Here is a 25,426-nt window from a genome sequence, read left to right as displayed (position 1 = left end):
ATAGTTCTTTTTTTTTTTTTTTTTTTTTTTTTTGGAGACAGAGTCGCGCTCCGTCACCCAGGCTAGAGTGCAATGGCGGGATCTTGGCTCACTGCAACCTCTGCCTCCCGGGTTCAACCAATTCTCCTGCCTCAGTCTCTCAAACAGCTGGGATTACAGGTGCCCACCACCACACACAGCTAAATTTTTTTTTTTTTGTATCTTTAGAAGAGATGGGGTTTCACCATGTTGGCAGCCTGGTCTCAAACCCCTGACCTCAGGTGATCTACCCACCTTGGCCTCCCAAAGTGCTGGAATTACAGGCATGAGCCACCATGCACAGCCTCTTGTAGCTCATGTAAACAACAACAACAACAACAACAAAACCCAAGGACAACAGTCAAAACAATCTCACATTCCTCCCACCCTTTCTGTCTCAGGTAAGCTTACCTTGTAAAAACTCTACCTATGAGTATTTGCCTTAGAGACAGACTGAAACGAGGATGCGCTGCTAACCCACACCAAGGGCCTGGGTTATTTCTGTTATACTGGACTTCCCCAAACCCCTAACGAGTTCAAATATTGTATTGTGCTACTTTAACCCACCCCTTCCCTTAGATGCTTGGGATGGGTGTGAGACCTACACTGTCTGAGCTATAATGAGGGAGAAAGTGGGTATGGCCCTTTCCACAGCACCAAGGCTCTTCTCCACCCACCTTTTTCATAGTCTTAGGGTGTGACAGGATTTAGGGGATTAAAAGGGAAGTCCAGCAAAGGCGCCTGCTTTTCCATTCCTCCTCCTGTGAGGTGTGCACCACGTTGGGTCTTGGAAAAGGACTCCTCCTTTACATGCCTGGATTAGCAGGATCTGCTCAGAAGATTTAATGTGAGGGGAGATTTTCCAAGGAGAGGCCACCCTGTCTTCCACATGAGGAGGGTGTGCCCTGGCAGAGGGGTCTGATTCTTGACAGGAGAGTGACTAGGAAGAGGATGCTATCTGATGGTCCTATCTTAAAAGACAAGAAAAATAAAAAGTCTTGTGTCTTCTTATCCTTTATTCAACAAATGCATTTCCCCAAATATATGTGAAGGCTTAAAACTAGTGTCGCGTGGACTTTCTACACCTTAGATTTTCTTTACAGTCTGGATTGCCCCATGGTTATTACCTTTATCACATCTAAGTAAGAGACGGTCTCATAATATATTTTCATCCAAGATTTGAAATCAGCATTAAGAAAACCAAAATCAAATGAATTGGGGGACACAGAACTATATAAGAGAATTAAGACTTTAACTTAGATTACTACAAAGACTCTATAAAGGATGTAAATAAGGGATAATAAGGACTATTTATCTCCTCACACCTAAAAGAGGTGAGGTCTGTAGAGACATTCCCAAGAAAACAGTGGGAAAGAAGGAAAGCAGGCCAGCCAGCCATAGTCCCAGGGGCTACCAGCTCAGGTTCTTACCTCCAGTTGCAACCAGCCCACCAAGCTGCACCAGAGAATAAGCCTGAGACAAAAGGAACCAACTGGAGTCCTACCTCCTCTCTCTCTGGCTGTGTTGTTAACAAGCCGCAACAGGCAAAGAAAGGCCATGGCAGCTAGAAAGAATGTTCCCAATGGCCCCTGACAATAATCTCCCCCTTGGACAGCCACAATGTACCTGGTCACCTCTCTCTGGAACCCAAGGCATTTAATAGACAATGCCATGTTTCTCTCTCTTTTTTTTTGTTTGTTTTTTTTGAGACAGAGTCTTGCTCCGTCGCCCAGCCTGGAGTGCAGATCTCGGCTCACTGCAACCTCCGCCGCTCGGGTTCAAGCTATTCTCCTGCCTCAGCTTCCCAAGTAGCTGGGACTACAGGCGCCTGCCACCACACCCAGCTAATTTTTGTATTTTTAGTAGAGATGGGATTTCACCCTGTTGGCCAGAATGATAAACTCCTGACTTCAAGTGATCTGCCTGCCTTGGCCTCCCAAAGTGCTGGGATTACAGGCCTGAGCCACCTCACCAGCGGCAATACCAGCTTAAGCCTGCCTTAGAGCAAGTGATGGAGAGAAAGCAGATAACTACAACTTTCACAAGAGGAGGCAGAACGCAAGAGCGTGTGTGTGACATGGTGAAAGCCATGTTCACCCAGGAAACATACCCAGGTGAAGCGTCACACATGGATTCACAGAGCGACCAACTGGGAACTTAGGGGAAAAAGCAGCAAGAACATTGCAAAGTGTATAGCACATCAGATTGGCAACTGGCAGGGCTCAGGCCCACAAATTCTTATGCAGGTGCTGGGCCTGATTTTTGACCTGTATATATGCCCAGCATCATGCCAGCACAAAGTAGGTGCTCTGCAAATATTTGCTGGTTGAACACTGAGTCTGCTGACTCTACAAGGACTACTAAGCAAAGCATTGTTGGGCATACAAAGAAGATGACATGATTCTTGCCTCTTAAAACACTCAAGTTTATAAGATTAGTGAGGCACACAACCGTAACTCTTAATTAAAAGCAACTGATGGCAACTATTTAATAGAAATAATAATAGAATAATAACAGAATAGGAATAAAGAAGAGGAAGAGAGGAACTCCCACTGGGAGTATCTGAGAATGCTTGTTGGGAGAGGTAAGAGAGGTTGCAGGACTTGAAGGATAAGAAGGGCTTATATTAATAGATATGCGAAAGATGTTCATGTTAAGAGAACAAAGCCACTAACTGGGAAACAGGACAGGGTAGGACTGGGAAACAGCGCTGGGAGGGAGCAGATGCCCCTATTTCTTACACAACTCTTTGGATACAGCTGGTCTCTGAGTACCTGTTGTCACGGACCTCTGGAAAGGCCTACTGTGATTTTTATACACACAAGAACAGAAGAAACAGAAACAGACCATGATTTCAGCCAAAATAAGGCCCAAAACAAAAGTTCAGAGTTAAGAGAAGGAAATAATAGTTAGAGATTAAAGTTTGTGAAAGTGAGAATGTTTGGGGAGACAGAAAAGTAACAGAAGAATACAAAGCTCAATGATCCTTAATCTTGCCAGCCATCCTTATGTATACAAAACCACAAAGTGGGGAGAAAAAGGCAAAGAAGGACCAATGCTCACAGCCTCAGGGCTGGTCCATTACACAAAGAAGGAAAATGGCCACCCTTCTGCCAAATAAACCTGTATGGTCATTGAAAAGTGAGTGACTGAATGAATGAACTCACTGAACTGAAGTATTTCTATGGAGTTACATAGCATTCCTTCCAGTAGTCCCCAAACACCACCCCAATTTAAATTCAGCAGTATTTGCAAAGTCTCATCATCAAAGCGTCCAGGGACAATATGCCAAAGGGTAATACCCCAGAGGAAAAGCCCCCAGCCCTAAGCTCCCTTTACCTTTCTGGAAGATGTTCTGTCTCAGGTTTCTTCATTTACAATCAGTGTTCTGAGGTGTTGTGAATTCCAGCTGCTGTTTTCTAGCACCCAAGTAACATCTAGCATGTTCCTCAGAGAACACGCAGCTCCAGCACGTGTGTGATGCTCGGGCCCACTGGGATCCCTTACCGGATAGGCTCATAGGTAAGAATCATTGCTCTTATGATGCGATGCTGCTATTTCCCCTCACACTGCCAAACGGCTGTCCCTGGGGCAGATTTGGAAGCGTGTAAAGTGTGGTGTTAATGGAAAAATCCGGTGGCAAAGGGCATCAGTGTTTTGCAATTAATTTTTTTTTTTCCTGTAAGCTTCACTGTTGAAATGGTTTGACATGCAAATCATCCCTCCCTCCCGACCAGTGTACAGACTTCCAGGTCTCCACCCTAGTGTGTTCTAAAAATCAGTGTATCATCAGGCTGATTCACCACTTGAAGAGGTGGGACACCGGTTGGGTTACGTGCTGCATAAGCTCAGCAGGTACTTCTGCCTCCTCTGCCAGGTCACAAGAAGACAAACCAGTCTTTGTCGCATAGCTGAGGGGGAACATGCCAAACGGGTTGCCCCAAAAAACATATTCACAGTGCGTCCCTGAGTTGAATAAAGCATCCCACTCAATCCACCTAAAAACGCTGAGGGAAAAATAAATAAATCAGCTGCACTGTGTTGGGTATACGGACTTACATGAGGGGGATACTGAGAAAAGAGGAAGAGAGAACTTTTTTCTGGTTTTAGTTAGGAAAAAAGAGCTGATGCACGCGAGTAGGGTTTTTAAGATATTAAGCACTGGGCATATAAGTTACTGGAAATACCCCATCTCTCTCTTTTATGTTTTTAGTTGGGAATATTCTTCCCCCTTTCTTCCTGGAGAGTCTTAAATGTACCTGCTGTACAGAAATACTTCAATCGCCTTGGCCTAATGGACAGTTGATGCAAATGGAAAAGGCACTCAGTAAATTGGGCAGGGATGGGAAAACTGGGCAGGACAAGCTGAATCAATGTTTTCACAAAATTATTTGCAAAGCGGATGGATGGGATTTATCAACTAAACCAAATATTGTGAGACTAAATTCAGAAAGCCACACAGCTATCTTTTGATTCTACCTAACAGAGATCATGTCCAAAGTATAAAAGATCCCTAAGGGAAAACTTTTCCAATGGAATAAAATCATGAAAAAGGAAATAAAATAAACTCGGTACTAGTAACTGTTAGTAGCAAACTGTTTCCATAAATGGTTACTCTAGTACTACCTCCTTTAAGTAAAGGTTTGTATGGTGAAATTCCAATTCCACAACCTCTAATCCAGTTGGGAGGGAAAGCAGGGATCAGGCAAATCTGGCCATAAACAAGGTAAGAGTACAAAGATTTAACTTTCAGGATAAGAACAAATCCCACAAATCCAACAATTTGTCCCTTAACACAGCTCTCCCTTATGTCTGTAGTTCTGTTTTTCTATCTGTTGATTAGAATGGCCTTCTCATTTTTATAGAATATTATTTAATCTGAGTTTCAGCCATGGCTTGCTTTAACTAGGACAAGAAATCTGGTCACTATATATATTTTTAAATCTCAAAATAGCAGCATACTTATTTTTAAGTGGTGAGATAACTCATCATATAGACCTACCAGCTGAGATGACTAATGCTATACGTACAAATGGGCTGCATTTCAAAAACTTGTGTTTTCAGGATTCATAATGAACAGCAGCCCAAAAGCAGAACCAGGCTTAGCCTGTAAAACATGAGCATACTTTTCCTAAAGCATGTGGAAGTGAGTAACTCAGTTAAGGCTCACTCCAAAAATATCCAACAGAGAAGCCAAGGAAGGAAAAAGAAAATAGTCTGCTTTTGGTTTTTTGAACTTAGAATTTCTACAACTGTTTGAATGAATCTTATAAAATCTGATTTCCTAGATGGGTCTTCTAAAAGGTTTTATTAGAGAAGTCTACCCAATGCAATTAATTTTTTTTTGCCAGGAAAGAGCAAGAACTTATCGTTTCTGTGACTTTGAGAATTATGATAATATTTTTCATGCCAGATCAAATCAAACCACCTTTTATAGAAAAGGAGCCAAAGCAGTGGCTGTGAGCTTTAGTCACAATCGTTTTCCTCCAAGCCCATACAAACCTTTCTCAGAAACTGCACAAAGGAGATGAACTGAAATTATCCCAGCCACAGGAAGAAGGCAAACCCTGGAAAAGGAAGCAAACGAGCTATACCTTTGATGGGTTCAGCGAGCCCACCCAAGTCATTCAAGAAAGAGGGGAAGTGCATAATCAGAAATAAATGCCAATACTCACAATGGGAAGTCTGCTGAGGAAGAGCAGAGCACAGAGTTTTCAAATCCTTGTAGGAAGGGCCGTTTTAATCCTTTGAGTGGCCACCCAGTCTCTTAGAATAATAGCAACAGCTCGAGTCCTTAACACAGCGAATCTCCCTGTTGGGTATTTATTTTGTATGTGTGTGGTTTTTTTTTTTTTCCTTGTTGGCATCTATAAAGTTGGTACTGGACAAAAATCCCCAACCAAAGGGTTTCTTTGCTCAGTACCCAGGAGCAGGAGCACAGATTTTCTCCTTCCTACACTCAAATAGGCTGGTACTCACTGGAAGATAAATCATCCTTCCTTGGCTTAGCTTAAGAGCTAATCGCCTGTCTGAAATCTGATGCTTAAGCCATTATGATTGGGCTCAAGGCTTGGAGCAAGAAAGCTTATAAGGTGAAGCTGGCTACAGGTTAAAACAAAGCCTTAAGAGTTTATAAAACAAGCAAGCTCTGATGAGCGAGGGGCTTTTCCAAACCTCTCCGGGGAGTGGATGAATTCTGGGGTTCTGATTAACCGACAAGCAAGACTTCGAAACCCAGGGTGTCCCCTATTTGTAGGTGCTCCCAGCATTTTAAGAGTTATGAAATTGAAATCTAAGTAGTTACATTATCTTCTCAAACACCACCACTATAAGAAAATTATTTCATCTATAAACTTCAGTATGAAATTAGCCTTCAAAAGACTAATAACTACAGTTTCACTGAAAGTTGAAATGCATAATCTAATTAAATGCAATTATTAAACACACTAATACTAGGATGAAGCTGTATAATGCAATAAATAAAGGAATTAGAATATGTTTATTAATTTGAAATAATCCACACTAAGAAAAAAATAACTTACCAACGTAATCCCTGTCAGGGAGGACGTTTTATTTTCAACCACTATACTTTAGGGTTTTATGCAGTTTTCTGAAATATATACTTTTCCCTTCATCTGTTTAATCAGAACTTCACAGATATCACACTTCTGATTTTGAATGTCAACATAATAAAGAACCTTGAACAAAGGAAAAACGTTCTACATGTCTAATTTCTGGCTTAGTCATTAGCTGTGTGAGCTCAGCAAGCTGTGTTTTGTCATCTGAGAGTATGGAAGGAAGCCTGGACAACTGAAATGAAAAGACGCCCTTTTAGTTCTTACCTACAAGCTTATGGTAGGCTCCTATCTATGTGTTTATGTTTTACCCTCTCAGCTACTCTAATAGTATCCAACACACTACTTATGGGAGAATACAAAGCACAAATAAGAACATACGTTTTAATTCTTCTGCAAATTCATTCAACTAGGAGACCCTGAAAAGTCACGGAGGGTACCCATGAATTAAAGCAGCCACAGTTTCTAATCAGCGAACCCTCTGCCTTCGGGGTAATGCTAACACAGATGACAGGTCTAAGACTCACCACTATGGGTACACCGCCTCTGCTGTGCTGTGTCTTTCCTTACAGATGGTCTCAGAAAACACCAGGTTGGTTTCAGCCAGACCAGTCAGTGCAAACTAGTCTTATACTCGACAAACAGCACATAATTCCTGCTGTCAGGTTCACCGCAGTGGGCTCAGAGTTCTGTTTGAGAAACGCTCCTGCCCAGAAAAATATTTACACAAGTGAGAGTGGGGTGCACCGCACTGCAGCATTCTGCCTACCCTGCCATGAGTCTGGCTCTGTCTGACCCGGTCTTATCAGTGGCCTTTGTACTCATTTGAGATCAGCATAGAGACAAAAGCTGGAGCCAAATAACTGACCAAGATAACAAGATTCAAGCCCCACAACAGTTACTAAAGCCATGAAAACACTGTGCCCTTTAACTCAGTCATCCTGCTTCTTTGAAATTGTTGGGAAATAATAAAAAAGGAGGAGAAAAAAGACCAGGCAAGATGTTCTCTGCAACATCAGTTACCACAGGGAAAATCTGGAAGCAGTCCAAACATCCAAACAAAAAGAGAATAATTCAACTGCTAGAAACACCATAAGGAATATTATACAGTCATCGAAAATAATAATTTGAAAATTGTTTTCTATGAAGACTTGGAAAAATGCAAAGAATGTTAAAGTCAAGAGTTGATATCCAAATCTATAAAAGCTTATTGAAACTGCATTTAAGTTTGTTAGCCTGAAAAGGTTGAAAAAGGAATACTAAAAATAAGACGTAGTGTGGAATTTTGAGTAATTCTTCTCTTCTGGTTTCCTATCAAATTTTATGTTATCATTAATTTAAATAATTTTTTTTTTTTTTTTTTTTTTTTTTGAGATGGAGTCTCACTCTGTCACACAGGCTGGAGTGCAGTGGTACCATGTCAGGTCACTGCAACCTCCGTCTTCTGGGTTCAAGCAATTCTCCTGCCTCAGCTTTCCGAATAGCTGGAATTACAGGCACCCACTACCACGCCCGGCTAGTTTTTATATTTTTAGTAGAGACGGATTTTCACCATGTTGGCCAGGCTGGTCTCGAGCTCCTGACCTCAGGTGATCTACCTGCTTCGGCCTCCCAAAGTGCTGGGATTACAGGCATAAGCCACTGTGCCCGGCCTAAATAACATTTTAATGCAATTCAATAAGCATCTTTAGTAAATAAATATGTATTTTTCTGAAACAATATATATCCAGGCTGTAAAAAAAGAAATAGCATGAGGCAAAAGCTATAATAAATTGGGGAAGGCAACTATTAGCAAAAATAAAGGCGATGAGAGCAGGCATAAAAAGTCACCTCCCAGTGCTCATCCATTATGTCATTTAACTGGGTTTAATGAGGATGTTAATACAACTCTGGCCCCCATATCATGGCGTCCAGCAGGGCCTGACAGGAGGGTACCTGGGGTGTTTCCTGATGAGCAGCTCGTGACAGGGACAAGAGAACAAGGGGAATGGTGCTATCCCCTGATATCTGACCAGCACTTTATGTTTTAAAAAGTGTTTTTACAGCTATTGTTTTATTTTTTCCCCGCACAACCACCTTGTGAAGAAGGTAGGATAGCTATTATTATCTTTCTTTCACAAATAAGCCACTTGTTATTTGGCTTTTAAAGCACATCTAAGCTCTAATTAAAGTTTCACAACATTAATTAGTGTTTAGAGAGGTATCAATCAGTGCATCCAATTTACAACATGATTCAAAAACTTGGGGAAAAAGCAGACTGCCTCATCCCCACACCCCAAAGAGATACGGCTATTTTCCTAACCAACGATCACCATTTACTTCCTAGCTGGCTATGAGAGAACAGTCAAGAGCAATTTATGATGCTCTTATCTCCTTAACAAAAGACATTAGAGTACTGTTAGCAGTACCATAATAACATGTTTTTTGTTTTTTGCTTTAGAGGTAGGGTCTGGCTCTCTCACCCAGGCTGGAGTGCAGTGGTACCATCATAACTCACTGCAGCCTCAAACTCCTGGGTTCAAGCAATCCTCCCACCTCAGCCTCCTGAGTAGCTGGGACTACAGGTGCATGCCACTATGCCTGGCTAATTAAAAAAAAAATTTTTTTTTTTTGATAGAGATAGACTCTTGCTATGTTGCCCACACCGGTCTTGAACTCCTGGCCCCAAGCAATCCTCCCTCCTCGGCCTTCCAAAATGTTGGGATTACAGGTATGAGCCATGCCATCTGGCCTAAAATGTTTTAAATTAAAGAAAACAATACTGTACTGATCAAGAGAAGTAGGATGGAGGATCTGGTGAAAAAGAGAGAACACTATGAGGAATGACTGATATTGATGGGCCGGTGGTAAGGAAGGGCAGGAGGGGGTGCAATCCAGAAGGGGTACATAGGTAGGGCTGCACACAAAAGTAGAACACCATTAAACTGAATTTTAGATAAACAATGAACACGTTTTTAGTACTTTTTTTTCTGGCAACTGTGTACACAGACTTCAACTTTCCCTAGAATGTACAATCCTTGAGGGCAGAAATGTTTGCCTCTTTTGTTCACTGCTGTATCCCCAGTACCTAAAACAGCACATAGTAGGTGCTCATGTGTATCTGGCCTATACTAATAAGGTTTATTTCTTAAGCTAAGTAGTGTGTACAAAGGTGCTTGTTATATAACTTTCACACATTATGTATGTCTGAAGTGTGGCATAATATGTTTTACAAATTACAGCATTAATGAATAGCTCGTTTTAAAAGCAGTTTCTTTTATCCCACCTCACTGAAGGACTCCAATGGGAAGTCAGAGTATAAAAAGTTGTGAATCACCCCTTACGCCCCATTTAAATGTTACATGGGGATGTCAACTTGAGATGATCAGTTGTCAGATGTATTTTGTGCTAAGGGCATGGTTTGGCCTTTCCCAGAGGCTCCTCTTTGGCTTGTTTTATTACTATTTCCATAGTCTTATTTTATTAAGACTATGGAAAGTGCTTACTTTGCCACTGCCCTGACTCCATCGTCACATGAAATTTCCCCTCATGCTCTATGGAGCCCGAGCAGCAATTTTCGGAAATTGAAAAAACATATAATTTACTCCACATCTAAAACTCCTACTAAACCCAAATAGCTTATCCTTTTCTCACAGGAGACCAGTAATTGGCCCTCACTAGCTGCCATGAAGCCCTTTTTATCTCACCTTCATCTAGGCTCTCTAAATGTTATTTATATGCACAGAAGTGTATTTATAACCCGCATCTCTTACATTGAGTATTTTTTTAAACATCGGAGAGGTGTTTCTTTTGTAAACAAAGTGGGAAAAGGTAAAGGAATGATTTTTATAAACATATTCTCAACCATGTGATATATATAACATTTGAAGACTATATAAAAAATAGGAAGACATTTATTTGTAGGTGGTATTATTATCAGTAATTCTTGCTTTTGTTTTGTTTTGTTTTCAGGCAATACGACACTTTTAAATTTTCAGCTGGGTGCGGTGGCTCATGCCTGTAATCCCAGCACTTCGGGAGGCTGAGGTGGGCACATCACCTGAGGTCACGAGTTCAACACCAGCCTGGTAAACATGGTGAAACCTCATCTCTACTAAAAATACAAAAATTGGCCAGGCGTGATGGCATGGGCCTATAATCCCAGCTACTTGGGAAGCTGAGGCACAAGAATCGCTTGAACCCAGGAGGCAGAGGTTGCAGTGAGCCGATATCGCACCACTGCACTCCAGCCTGGGTGACAGAGCAAGAGACTATCTCAAAAAAAAAAAGAAAATTTTTTTTTCTATGAGTGTCATATATATGGTGTACACACATTTGTGTTTGTATATACATATATGTACGGATGTGTATTACTGTGTGCGTATATACATATACAGACACATACACATATATGTATGTTTGTGTATATATTACTGTTTATGGTTGAGTCTCTAATTAGATTTGCTTACAGACGTACAGGGGTCATGGTAAGTAAAAAATCTCCCCCTGCACAGTCCAGATACCCGTCTGCAGTAACAATTCATACTCTGACACCCTGAAAGCCGCAAATCAGAGAGCTTTCTTTTGCTTTCCACCTCAATGCCTAGACCTGTTAGGCAGGATACCAGGTGGGAAGGAAAAGTTATAGCTTGCTTATTAGATCTCAGGAACAAAGAAAAAAGGTAAGTACAGAACAAACCAAGTTGGAAAGGAATTAGTGGGGTATGTATTTAAACCTATGAAGAAAGGATTTTGCCCAAGGCACCAGAAGAAAGTTGAGGTCTTGAGGCACCAACAACCATAAACACCTCTTCTCCTGAGCGTGTGAATGGAAGCAAATGGAGGGCAAGGGAGGAAACCACATCATCAGAGGGAATTGAAACCCACCTACTACACTTGAAATTTCATGTTTCAATTTCCTCTCTCATCAAATATTTTACTAGAGAAAGCCATCATCATTCTGATTTATTTATTTATTTGTTTATTTTGATATGGAGTCTCACTCTGTCACCTAGGCTGGAGGGCAGTGGTGCAATCTGGGCCCACTGCAACCTCTGCCTACCAGGTTCCAGCCATTCCTGTCTTAGCCTCCTAAGTAGCTGAGATTACAGGCATGCGCCACCATGCCTGGCTAATTTTTGTATTTTTGTAGAGACGGGGTTTCGTCATGTTGGCCAGGCTGGTCTTGAACTACTGACTTTGGGTGACCCAACCCCCTCGGCCTCCCCAAGTGCTGGGATTACAGGTGTGAGCCACCGCCCATAATTCTGATTTATCTTATTTCATTTAAGTAAGTCCCTGAACTTCTCTGTGACATTACATAGGGATGATGATGACAGTAAAATAATAGCTTAATCTCATTAGATTATTGTGAGGATTAAGTATGAAAATGCAGGCAAAGCATTTTAGGCACTATGGTGCATATTAAGTGTTCAATGAATGTTAGATGTTATCATTCATGTCTTTATTATTGATAGTAGTCCCACAGCAGAATCTACAAAAGTCTCAAGAAGCTGGGCAGTGAAAAGGTCAAAAATGGAATGGACAGGGAAAGATCAGTCATCCCAGAACAAACAACTGACTTTATCTGGGTTTGGGTTACAGTGTTCTACCCAGAGGAGATACTTGCAGCTGAGACTGCTAGAATAAAAAGTCACATTCATGGGCTGGGAATGCCCACTTTAGAGGTCATTTCCTGCTGTTGTCTTCAAAAGTGCTTTACAGTTTACATAGCTCCTGTAAGTATGTTTCTGGTACGCTCACTGGTCCTAAACTGGCAGGTGGACATACTTACCGATGGTTTACATGTGGAGAAATAGCCCTGCCCAATATTTCATGGTTAGTGCTGGAACTAGGACTCAAATTCAGGTTTCCTGGCTCCAATTCTACACTTGCTCCAGTATATAATGTTGTCATTTGAAGGTGTTCAAATGACAGAGGTAGGACTCTGAACTCAGACGCTCAGAAAAAATTTCTGCATAGACGATTACTGTTCTCACTCATTCAGCTATCTGGTAGATAACTCAAAAAAGAAATGAACACTCGGCATGCCATTTTGGGCAGGTTGTCCCCATGGTGATGTGTCTCTTAGGAGGATCTTCTCTGCATTTCGTGTAGATTTCTCCCAAATCTCACAGGAGCAATATTGGAACAGAAAGTGAAACTATATAAATCTCTAATATAACCAAAATAAGAATTCAAATACAGGTCTTTATGATTCATAATACGGCTTGTTGCATATTCCTAATAGAATCACTTTACAGAATATATACTTCTCTTCCCCCCTTTCTCTTTGTTTAGCAACATCAAACAAAAGCTGCTTGGGAGTGGATACTAGGAATTGGTTTTAAGCATCCAAACTAATTTCCTCTCTCCTCATTCAATCCCTCAGAAAGAAGTGCAAGAGGAGTATACATTACATTTGCATCAGCATTCAGGATTTAAATTTGTCTTTCAACACTTCAACAGAAGTGACTTAGGTAATAATTTACTCAGCTGATTTCAGTGCAAGACTCTAATATAAAAGTAAATTTTCTGAGAGTAAAATAAAACCAAACCAAACTTCAATGGATAGAAAATTGCTTTGAAATCCTAGTTATCTAGGCAACTTGCTATTATCCGTTCATTATTAAAGAGAATAAAAAATTAGTTTGAGAAAAGACATACATTTAAACACACACTCCAGAGCACAGGGTTACCTGAGGCACTGCCGTTAACCTTTGTGGTATAAGCCATGCTGGCTTGAGCCCAATGATAGATCCAGAAAGGAGTGAGGAGTCATGCAAATTTTATGCATCAAGTTCTCAAAGGCATTCAACCTGAAACAATAAAGAGAGCCCCATCAAAACGGATCATTTAAAAATATGTACAACACTAAATCTTAGACTTCTATTTACAAAGATGACTGCTAACAGAGAAAGCAAATCAGAATGGGGGAAGAAAGACTGTAGATCCAGGAGGTGACTGCACTGGACCTGGCAGTATGGAGATAACACCCATGAATGTACCAGTGGCTACATACTGAAAGGAGGTCTCTACACATAATACTCTATGGGAAACAAAATTGGTTCTCTAGAAGTGTGACTATTTTAGGAAAGCGGTCACCAAATACAAATGACCTCCTAATGTGTAGCGCTCTACAAAATATTTGTTTTTTAACCATATCTTCCTTTCCAAATTCTGGTTCAAAAGGTTCATTTATTCAACTGCATTTCAAAGCAATTACTGCACCAAATGTTTACATTTTTAAAAAGATTAACTTTATGGAAATTCTTTTGAGATATCTGAAGTCTTTCTACCAACGCCTCCTTCTTACATGCAACCAGCTTTCTAAAGCACAAATCTGATCCAGTCAGTCCTCCTCCTCTTAAAACAAACAAACAAAAATCATTATCTCCCACTGTGCTGTTGGATAAACTTCAAATTGTTAGAGGCATTCGAACCAGAGTAACTCCATCTTGAATAGGGGCTAGATAAAATAAGGCTGAGACCTTTATTTTAAGTCTACATTCCCAGGAGGTTAGGCATTCTTAGTCACAGGATGAGATAGGTCAGCACAAAATACAGGTCACAAAGACCTTGCTGATAAACAGGTTGTGGTAAAGAAGCCGGCCAAAACCCACCAAAGCCAAGATGGTGATGAAAGTGATCGCTGGTTATTCTCACTGCTCATTATACACTAATTAGAATGCATTAGCATGCTAAAAAACACTCCCACCAGTACCAGGACAGTTTACAAATGCCATGGCAATGTCAGGAAGTTATCCTATATGGTCTAAAAAGCGGAGGACCCCTCAGTTCCAGGAACTGCCCACCCTTTCCTGCAAAACTCATGAATAATCCACCTCTTGTTTAGCATATAATCAAGAAGTAACTGTAAGTATAATCAGTTGAGCAGCACATGCTCCTGCTCTGCCTATGGAGTAGCCATTCTTTATTTCTTTACTTTCTTAATAAACTTGCTTTCACTTTACTCTATGGATTTGCCTCTTATTCCTTCTTGTGAGAGATCCAAGATCTTGCAGTCTGGATGAGGACCCCTTTCTGGTAACAAAATGATAGAGCATGGCACATAGTTTTGAAACACTGGGGTCCACACTGGGCAGTATATTCATTTTATATTGATATTTCTATTTAAAAGTTACCTGAGATTACCATAATAAGACTTATATTTCAATCACAAAATTTAAAACAAAAAAAGAAAAAAAATGAAAAAAACACTTGTTTCCCCTTTGGTTTTTCCAAATACCACCTGAAAAATACTAGCAAACAGTAAACAATAGTATATATAGAAATTCCATTTCCATGGTGCTCAAACTCTGACTCTAGACCCATGAAATCAGAAGAACTGGGGTGAAACAAATTCTAAGTTGAGAACTGAAGTGTCAATTCAGAAACCCACATGACCTCCTAGCAACAGGATGCTAGAATAATATCTGTATACACTAATTCTAATGCAGCCATTGAAATCATGTAAGTTTTTAATAAGGTAAAATATTCAAAGCATGTTAGTTAAAAGAAAAACAAAACTGTGTACTATCCTCAATCTAATTTTATTAAAAATACGTATGTGTATACGTACATATTTAATTTAAACGATGAGAAGTAAATGTACCAAAATGTTCACTGTGGTTGCCTCTGGCTGATGAAATCATGGATTTTAGCTCTTTTCTTATTTTTGTAATAATAATTATTAAAAATAAATATTTAGGCCGGACGCGGTGGCTCACACCTGTAATCCCAGCACTTTGGGAAGCCGACGCGGGCGGATCACCTGAGGTCAGAGTTTGAGACCAGCGTGGCCAACACAGCAAAACCTCGTCTCTACTAAAAAAATACAAAAATTAGCCAGGCTTGGTGGTGTATGCCTGTAATCCCATCTACTTGGGAGGCTGAGGCACCAGAACCACTCGAACCTGGGGTGGCAGAGGTTGTGGTGAGCCGAGACTGCACCACTGCACCCCAGCCTCGGTGACAGAACGAGTCAAAAAATAAAAATAAAATATAAATATTTAGACCCTTTCTGTCAATGTTGTTTTATTTGCTTTAAAATCCTCAGGGAAAAGAAAAGGTATTTTTTAAAATGCTATGCAAAAAAGGAAACTATCAGGCTACAATCATGAAGTATAGGGGTTGGAAATATAAGTAAATAAAAAGGAAGGAAAAGGAAATGGCTGATTGCTTTGATCACACAGGGTGAGAATTTCTTGCCACTTAGCTAGTGAAATTTTCCTCATTGTTTAAATGGGTTTGCACCACAGTTCAAAGCTAACTACTGTGAAAGCAACTCAGGGTAAACTGAAAAGGAACCTTTTTTCTCTCTTTTTTTTTTCTTTTTTAAACAGATTGCTTCTGACAAGCCTGCCCCCCGCATGGCTTTTCCAGCTACACTGACTAGCACTGTGTTCACCTGGAGAGAGGAGATTCTAAACCGTCCACTCCCTGCTGATCCTTAGTTTCTGGCTGGTGGCACACCAGGACAGGATGGCTCCAAGCTCCCTGATGAAGGGGTAATCACCTGACTTTCTCTTGGAAACAGAGGCACTGGTTCAGGTCCACAACATTGAACTTGGAGAGCAATAACCTTTGTGTGCACAGTCATTGGTGGCTGAATCAAAAGGCAGGCTTTAGGGATAGAGTAAATACTGTCTTTTAAGAATAGGAGTGAACGTCTACAAATTTCTGACAAACGCAGATTTAACAAAAAAAAAAAAAAAAAAAAAAAAGGGGAGACTGGGAAGACCAGAGAGGGAGGCGGTGGGGAAATGAAGGGGCAAAGGAAAGAAGCCCAGTTTCTGGAATTATTCAACTAAGCATACTTTTGAAAGCTAATAACCACAAAACCCTAAGCCAAACCCTGTTTACTGGCCCCCTCCTAGCCTTGTGTGTTTGCACTCTTGCTCCATAACGGCTTGTAAATACCACCATGTAAAACCTTGAAGGCAAACAGAAGACAAGAAGGGACAAGCTGCATGTGCTGGGGGTGAATGAAGTATGTGTCAAGGTATTTGGATGGAGATGTGCCCAGAATCTTCCTAGTCAAGCTTAATAAACTTTGGCCCAAGGTCCTCTCCCGCTATTGAAACTCTTTCATCTGGCAGATCTTTTTCTCAGATCCAAATTGGTGCCTCCCACCCTTCCCCAAACTGAACAATAAAACCAAAATAAGTAGGAAACCTAAAATTAGGAACTATAAGCATATCACTGGTAAAATAACAAGACACCGTCGGCCGGGCACAGTGGCTCATGCCTATAATCCCAGCACTTTGGGAGGCCGAGATGGGTGGATCTTCTGAGGCCAGGAGTTCGAGACCAGCCTGGCCAACATGGCAAAACCCCATCTCTACTACAACTACAAAAATTAGCTGTGTGTGGTGGTGCACGCCTGTGATCCCAGCTACTTGGGAGACTGAGGCACAAGAATCACCTGAACAGGGAGGCAGAGACTACAGTGAGCCAAGATCATGCCACTGCATTCCAGCCTGCTCAAAAAAAAAAAAGACACTGTCACTGGGTGTGGATCCTGGCAGTGTCTGTGCAAAGAGAACGGCTGTATATTGTGCATTGATTTTTCTCAGTTATTGTTCATGCTGACAGGCGGCCTCAAATTGTGAGGGCTCATTCTTCTTAATGCTATGCAGATTCTTATGCCGGTACATCATATAAACCAGAAAAGGTTTGGCCACAGTCCATTCCTGTGTTACAGATCGATAAACTGCTTCTTTTTTCCCTCAGAGGAGAGTGCAAACCAGTAAATCTTAGTGGTACAATGGTGGCTTAGTTCCCCTAGCTAAGAAAAAAGCACTCTTGCAAAACCTCGTGGGTTCACGCCATTCTCCTGCCTCAGCCTCCCCAGTAGCTGGGACTTCAGGCACACGCCACCATATCCAGATAATTTTTTGTATTTTTAGTAGAGATGGAGTTTCACCGTGTTAGCCAGGATGGTCTTGATCTCCTGACCTCGTGATCCACACGCCTTGGCCTCCCAAAGTGCTGGGATTACAGGCGTGAGCCACCACATCCGGCCCCAGTACACTCTTTTCTAGACTGCACAGTATTAGTAGAGCAGGCTTGACTAACAACCTTGTTCTTTACATGAATGTCAACTGTTTCAAAAAATCAAATACTTTCTAAACTGAAAAACAAAAAACAAAAAATCCACCAGGTGGAAGGTTCTAAACGCGATGGTAGGAGTTTCCAAAATGCATAAAAACTAGGGCAGGATATTGGAATCAGAATCTTGCCACTCAAAATAAGAATTATACTTAAAAAATGTAGATGACAGCTGGCTTCACTTCTCCCCACAGAATAACCAAAATAAATATACGTCATCGAGATTATCACCAGCAATCTCCCAGAACTCATGAAACAGAATGGGTCAGTTCCTGGGGCCACTGAGAAGTAAAAAAAAAAACTCCAGGAGACAGTAAGAGAATCAGATTTTCATATCTGTGACACCCTTCTGCTTGGTATCAAGCACATGTAATACTTCCCCCAACTCAGAGTCTACACTGGAAAAAGTGAGATTAAGGTGGACACATAACTTGCCTACCATCTTGGCTTCTTTGGCAGGAGACCTATCCATGCCTCTACCCATGAGAAGCATCAAGGGTGCCTGAAGGGAGACACCACCCTGTGGACAGCCGCACACAAAGGGAGGAGGTAGGATTACCATCTCCAGCCCTGGAAGCTCCACTCTGTAACTCAACCAAAGGAGATGCCAAATCAGCGTGGCTGTTCAGCAGCACTATGCTGTAGGAGGTAGATTCCACAGGTCTCTTGGGCATGAACTCCTAGCCAGCCTTTCCATACCACAGGGATAGCTCTTTTGGAACCTCCCCCATTCCAGCCAGGCAATCCTCTGATCCTTTGCTAGAAGAACAGAGGCAAACCTGGGTTTTAAGTACCACTTAGTGCAGAAAAACAGGCAGTGACCTAGCAGAAAAATGTGTAAGAAATTCAACAGATAAATTACAAATAATCTCTAAGCAAATGTAACCAGTAAAAACCAAAATAGACTAGACAGAGAATACTGGAATAATAATAAATCCTTTAATGCAAAGACACAGACATATATCCACAAGAACATGGAACCATGACCTCCCCAAATGTATAAAGCAAGGAACCAGTGACTGACCCTAATGAGATGGTGATTCATGAGCTCTCTGACCAAGAATTCAAAATAGCAGTTTTATGGAAACTCAGGGATCTCCAAGATAACACAGAAAAGCAATTCAGAAACTTATCAGAGGAATTTAACAGAGATTGAAGTGATAAAAAAAAAACCAAATGAATCTTGAAACTGAAAAATATATTTGCTAACTGAAAAATTCATTGGAGGCTCTCAACAGCAGAATGCATCAAGCAGAGGAAAGAATCAGCGAGCCCAAAGACAGGCTCTTTGAAATTACATAGAGGAGAAAAAGTAAAATGAATGGAAAGATATTATAGAAAGATTGCCTACAAGATATAGAAAATTACCTTAAAAGACCAAATCTAAGAATTATTGGTATTCAAGAAAAAGTTGAGCAAGAGTGAGGGTAGAAAAAAGCTTACTCATATGAGAAAAATATCCAGGTAGAGGAAGGTCAGAAAACACCAAACAGATATGACCCAAATAAAACTACCCCCAAGGCATATAATAATCAAACTCTCAAAGGTCAAGGACAAAAAGAGGATACTAAAAGCAGCAAGAAAAAAGGAGGAAATAACATACAAAGAAACTCCACTTCATTTGGCAACAGACTTCTCAATGGAAACCATATTAAGTCAGGAGGAAGTGGAATGATATTTTCAAAGTGCTGAAAGAAAAACCCCCAAAAACCCTGCTATCCTCAAACACTTTATCCAGCAAACAGCAAAAATAGCCTTCAAGTATGAAGGAGACAGAGTCTTTTTCTGACAAACAAAAGCTAAGAGAATTTACCATCACTAGATCTGTCTTACAAGAAATGTTAAAGAGGGTTCTTCAATCTGAAATGATAAAAACATTAATGTGCAAAAAGAAAACATTTGAAGGTATAAAACCTACAGGTAACATCAAGTATAGAAACTCCCAGAATATTCAAATACTATAATTGTCATATGCAGTCCACCCGTAAGTAGCCCATAAGTCTAGTATGACACCTAGAAGACAATCTATCAAAAACCATAACAGCGACAGCAACCTGTTAAGAGACAGGCAATATAAAAATACATAAATTGAGACCAACAAAAGTCAAAATGTCAGGAGATGGAATTAAAGATGGAGGGTTGTTTTAAAGTTTTTTATTTATTCTTTTTTTGTGATCTAAGACAGGGATCTCCAACCCCTGAGCCAAAGACCAGTACTGGTCCATGGCATGTTGGGAACCAGGTCACACAGCAGGAGGTGAGCACAGGCCAGCAAGCATTACGGCCTGAGCTCTGCCTTCTGTCAGATCATCAGCAGCATAGATTCTCATAAGAGTGCAAACCCTATTGTGAACTGCAAGTCTGAAGGATCTAGGTTGAGCATTCCTTATAAGCATCTAATGCCTGATAATCTAAGATAGAACAGTTTCATCCCAAAACCATCCCCACTGCTCTATGGAAAAATTGTCTTCCATGAAACTGGTCCCTGGTGCCAAAACAGACTGGGGACTGCTTATCTAAGATAAGCTGTCATCTCTTTAAAATAACTTGTTATATCTATAAGGTATTTTCTAGAAGCCTCATGGTAGCCACAATGTAAAAACCCATAATAAACACACTAAAAAATAAACAACAACAAATTAAAACATAGTATCAGAGAAAGTGACTTAACCATAAAGGATGACAGGAAGAAAGGAGGACAAGAGTTATAAAACAACCAGAATACAAGAAACAAAATGGTAATTCTCCATTCAGAAATTTATTGGAGAAATTTAACAAAGAGGCATTATTCAAAAAATCAAACAGAAATCTTAGAACTAATACATCTGATAGACTGAAATTCAGCTCCCAAGTATATAAAGCAAACATTAATAGATACAAAGAGAGAGAGACTGTAATACAGTAATAGTGGAGGACGTCAAATACCCCACTTTCACCGACGAACATATCATCTAGACAGAAAATCAACAAAGAAACCACTGTATCAAACTACACATCAGACCAAATAAGTCTAACTGGTATTTATAAAACACTTCACTCAACTGTTCAAATACACATTTGTTTCATCAGTACATGGAACATTCCCAAGAATAAACCATATTTTAGGCCACAAAACAAGTTTCAACAAATTTTAAAAAGCAGAAATCATATCAAGTATCTTTTCTGACCACAATGGAATAAAACTCGGTATCAATAAGAAGAGGAATTTTGGGCCGGGTGTGGTGGTTCATGCCTGTAATCTCAGCACTTTGGGAGGCTGAGGTGGGCGGGTCATCTGATGTCAGGAGTTCGGGACCAGCCTGACCAACATGGCAAAATCCTGTCTTATTAAAAATACAAAAATTAGCTGGGTGTGGTGGTGTATGCCTGTAATCCCAGCTACTTGGGAGGCTGAGGCAGGAGAACCACTTGAACCCAGGAGGTGGAGGTTGCAGATTGTGCCACTGCACTCCAGCCTAGATGACAGAACGAGACTCCATCTCAAAAAACAAAAACAAAAACCTTTGGAAATTATACAAAAACATGGAAATTAAACAACATGCTCCTGAACAATGAGTTGATGAAGAAATAAGAACATTTAAAAATTCCTCAAAACAAATACAAATGGAAACACAACATACCAAAATCTATGGGATACAGTAAACACAGTACTAAGAGGGAGGGTTATAGCAATAAACATCTACATCAAAAAAGTTGAAAGACTTTCAAAAGACAACCTAAGAATGCAGCATCTCAAGGAACTAGAAAAGCAAGACCAAGCCAAACCCAAATTTACTAGAAGAAAGGAAATAAGGATCAGAGAAAAATAAATGAAATTGAGATTAAAACATTACAGAAGATCAACAAAACAAAAGTTTAGTTAAAAAAAAAAAAGATAAACCTTTAGCTAGACTAAAAAGAGAAGACAGGAATAAATAAAATCAGAAACAAAAGATACAAAACAACAGAGACCATAGAAGTACAAAGAATCATTAGAGACAATTGCCAACAAATTGAAAAATCTAGAATAAAAAGATACATTCCTGGACACATACAACCAAAATTGAACCATGACGAAAGAGAAAACCTCAACAAACCAATAGCAAGTAATAAGATCAAAGCTATAATTAAAAGTCTCCTATCAAAGAAAAGTCCAGGATCTGATGAATTCTACTAAACATTTCAAGAAGAACTATAATAATTCTACTCAAACTCTTCAAAAAAAAAAAAAAAAAAAAAAAAAAGAGGAGGGAATGCTCAAACTCATCCTGCAAGGCTGGCATTACCCTGATACCAAAATCAGATAAGGCCACAATGAAAAAAAAAAAAAAAAAAAAGACAATGATAGGCTAATTTCACTGATGAACACAGACAGAAAAATCCTCAACAAAACACTAACAAACTGAATTCAACAACATAAAAAAGATCATTCAACATTATCAAGTAGGATTCATCCCAGGGATGCAAAGATGGTTCAGTATATGCAAATCAGTAAATGTTATACACATTAACAGAACCAAGAACAAAAACCACATGATCATTCCAATAAGTGCTGAAAAGTATTCAATTAAATTCAATATCCCTTTATTTTAAAAACTTTCAACAAATCGGGTACAGAGGAAACATACCTCAAAATAATAAAGGCCATATATGACAAATTCACAGCTGACATCATACCAAACAGGGAAAACCTAAAAGGCTTTCCACTGAGATCTGGAACAAGACAAGGGTGTGCACTTCCACTACCTTTATTCAACGTAAAGTGGAAGTCCTGGCCAGACAATTAGTCAAGAAAAATAAATAAAGGGTGTTCATATTGGAAAGAAAGAAGTCAAATTAGCTTTCAGTGTAGATGACAGGATCTTCTATTTTTAAAAATCAAAAAACTACTAGAAGTAATAAGTGAATTCAGTAAAGTTTCAGGATACAAAACCAACATACAAAATTCAGTAGCATTTATATATACCAACAGTGAACAATCTGGAAAAGAGAGAAAGCAATCTAATTTATTATATCTACACAGAATGTAAAATACTCAGGAATCTTTTTTTTTTTTTTTTTTTTTTGAGACAGCGTTTTGCTTTATCACCCAGGTTGCAGTGCAGCAGCATGATCACAGCTCACTGCAGTCTTGATCTCTTGGTCTCAAGCGATCCTCCAACTTCAGCCTCCCAAGTAGCTGCAACCACAGGCACGTGCCACTATGTCTGGCTAATATTTTGATTTTTTTTTGTAGAGATGATGTCACACTATGCTGCCCAGGCTGGTCTCAAACTCCTGGGTTCAAGCAATTCTCCTGCTTTGGCCTCTCAAAGTGTTGGGACTGCAGGTGTCAGCCACTGTGCCTGGCCCCTAAGAATCAATTTAACCAAAGTTGTGAAAGATCTTTACAAGGAACACTATAAAACACTGATTAAATAGATGACACAAAAAATTGAAAAGATATTATTCCATGCTCACGGATTGAAAGAATACTGTTAAAATGACAACCCTACCCAAAGCAATTTACTGATTCAATGTAATCCCTATCAAAATACCAATGATACTCCCCATATAAATAGAGCAGACAATCCTAAATTTTATACGGAAACCCAAATAACCAAAGCAATCTTGAGCAAAAAGAGCAAAGCTGGAGGTCTCACACTACTTGACTTAAAAATATACTACAAGGCTACAGTAGCCATATCAGCATGGTACTGGCATAAAAAACAGACACAAACACCAACTGAACAGAATAGTGAACCCAGATATAAATCCATGCCATTTGCAGCCAACTGATTTTTGACAGAGGTGCCCACAATATACAACAGAGAAAGGACAGTCTCTTCAATAAATGGCACTGGGAAAACTGGATAACTATATGTAGAAGAATGAAACTAGACCTCTATCTCTCACCATGTACAAAAATCAAATACAAATGGATTTAGACTTAAATCTAACACCTGAAATTATAAAACTACTAAAAGAAAACATTGGGGAAATGCTCCAGGACATTGGTCTGGGCAAAAAATTTTTGTTTAAGTTCTCAAAAGCACAGGCAACAAAAGCAAAAATGGACAAATGGGATTACATCAAGCTGAAAAGCTTCTGCACAGCAAAGGAAACAATCGACAAGCTGAAGAAACAACCCATAGAATGAGAGAAAGTATTTGCAGACTATCCATCTGACAAGAGATAAACAACCAGAATATATAAGGAGCTCAAACAACTCAACAGCAAAAAGTCATTAATCTGATTTTTAAAAGGGCAAAAGGCCTGAACAGATACTTCTCAACAAATGACCAATGGGTATAGGAAGTGCTCAACATCAGTAATTATCCAGAAAATGCAAATCAAAACCACAATGAGATATAATCTCACCCCAATTAGAATAGCTTTTATCAAAAAAGACAGGGACTAACATGCTGGTGAGGATATAGAGAAAGAAAAATCCTCACACGTTGGTGGGAACGTAAATTATGACAGTCACTGTAGAAAACAGTTCAGAAGTTCCTCAAAAATCTAAAAGTAGAATACTATATGATCCAGCAATTCCACTACTGAGTATATATCTAAAAGAAAGAAAACCAACATATTGGAGAGATCTATACTTGCATGTTTATTGCAGCACTATTCATAATAGCCAAAATATGGAATCAACCTAAGTGTCCCTCAATGGATGAACAAAGAAAATGTGGAGGCCAAGGCAGGTGGATCGCTTAAGTCCAGGACTTTGAGACCAGCCTGGACAACATAGCAGGACCCTATCTCTACAAAATAATAAATATTTAAAAAGAAAATGTGGTAAAAATACACAATATTATCCAGCCATAAAAAGAATGAAATCCTGTCATGTGGAGCAACATGGATGAAACTGGGGGTCATTATGTTCAGTGAAATAAGCAAAGCACAGAAAGACAAATATCGCATGTTCTCATTCATACATGGGAGCTACAAAAGTGAATCTCATGAAGACAGCGAGTAGACTGGTGGTTACCGGAGGCCGGGAGGGGTAGAGGGGATGGGGGATGAAGAGCAGTTGACTAATGGGTACAAATACACTTAGAAGAAATAAGACTTGGTGTTCGATAGATCAGGAGGATAATTACAGTTAACATTAATCAAGTGTATTATTAATACACTCAAAATAGCTTGAAGAGAATAATTCAAATGTTCCTAACATAAACAACAGATAAAAATTTAAGGTGACTGATATCCCAATTACCCTGATTTGATTGTATGAATGTATGAAATTATCACATGGACCCCCAAAATATGTACAATATATATCAGTTTTAAAAATGAAAAATATGAAAGGAGAGACCACCATTTTGATATGAAAGTTCTAGAATCTTTTTATAATACATCACAGTATTTTTGTTCATTTAACAATAAAATTGAAAAGTCAATATAATTAACTTTACCTAAAATCTGGAAAAGACAGAATATACAAAAATTATTCAATCTTGCAACCCTAACAATTGTTATCACTGGAAGCTATTTTCAATATTTTATATACTTGTATGAATATTTTAATTACTTACCATAATACATTTTAAAGATCTACAATATCCTAGAATTTGTACCAGGCACTCTTTAGTTTCTATGTTGGAGGCATAACATAGACTAAGGCATTGTACCTTCCCTAGAAGTTCATACACTTGGGCTGGAGGCAAATATTATAGAAACAATTAGAAGAGTAGTGTATACACAGTTCAATTCCAGTCCATAGAAAGGTGGTCTTATTTTGCCTGACAAGGGTGCATGTGGCCAAAAAAATTATT

At 39.6% G+C, this 25,426-nt stretch overlaps 1 protein-coding gene across 13 annotated transcripts in view; it reads right to left on the bottom strand.

The window, feature by feature from the left end:
- Positions 1-25,426, bottom strand: part of KANK1 (KN motif and ankyrin repeat domains 1) — a 238,363-nt gene that overhangs the window by 54,827 nt on the left and 158,110 nt on the right. For 10 of the 13 annotated variants that reach the window (XM_031654164.1, XM_031654160.1, XM_003911762.4 and 7 more), the window contains one exon: positions 13,271-13,390. In XM_031654164.1, the coding sequence (XP_031510024.1) occupies positions 13,271-13,307 (37 nt within the window). In that variant the 5' untranslated portion in view covers positions 13,308-13,390. Of the gene's footprint in view, positions 1-5,520; positions 5,581-5,693; positions 7,093-7,120; positions 7,205-13,270; positions 13,391-25,426 lie in introns of those variants that run through there. The other 3 variants (XM_031654170.1, XM_031654167.1, XM_031654169.1) reach the window with 3 other exon arrangements.

Source organism: Papio anubis, chromosome 13, assembly GCF_008728515.1.
Source record: "Papio anubis isolate 15944 chromosome 13, Panubis1.0, whole genome shotgun sequence".
Taxonomy (NCBI): Eukaryota; Metazoa; Chordata; class Mammalia; order Primates; family Cercopithecidae; genus Papio; species Papio anubis.
This window is presented reverse-complemented; position numbering and strand designations above follow the sequence as displayed.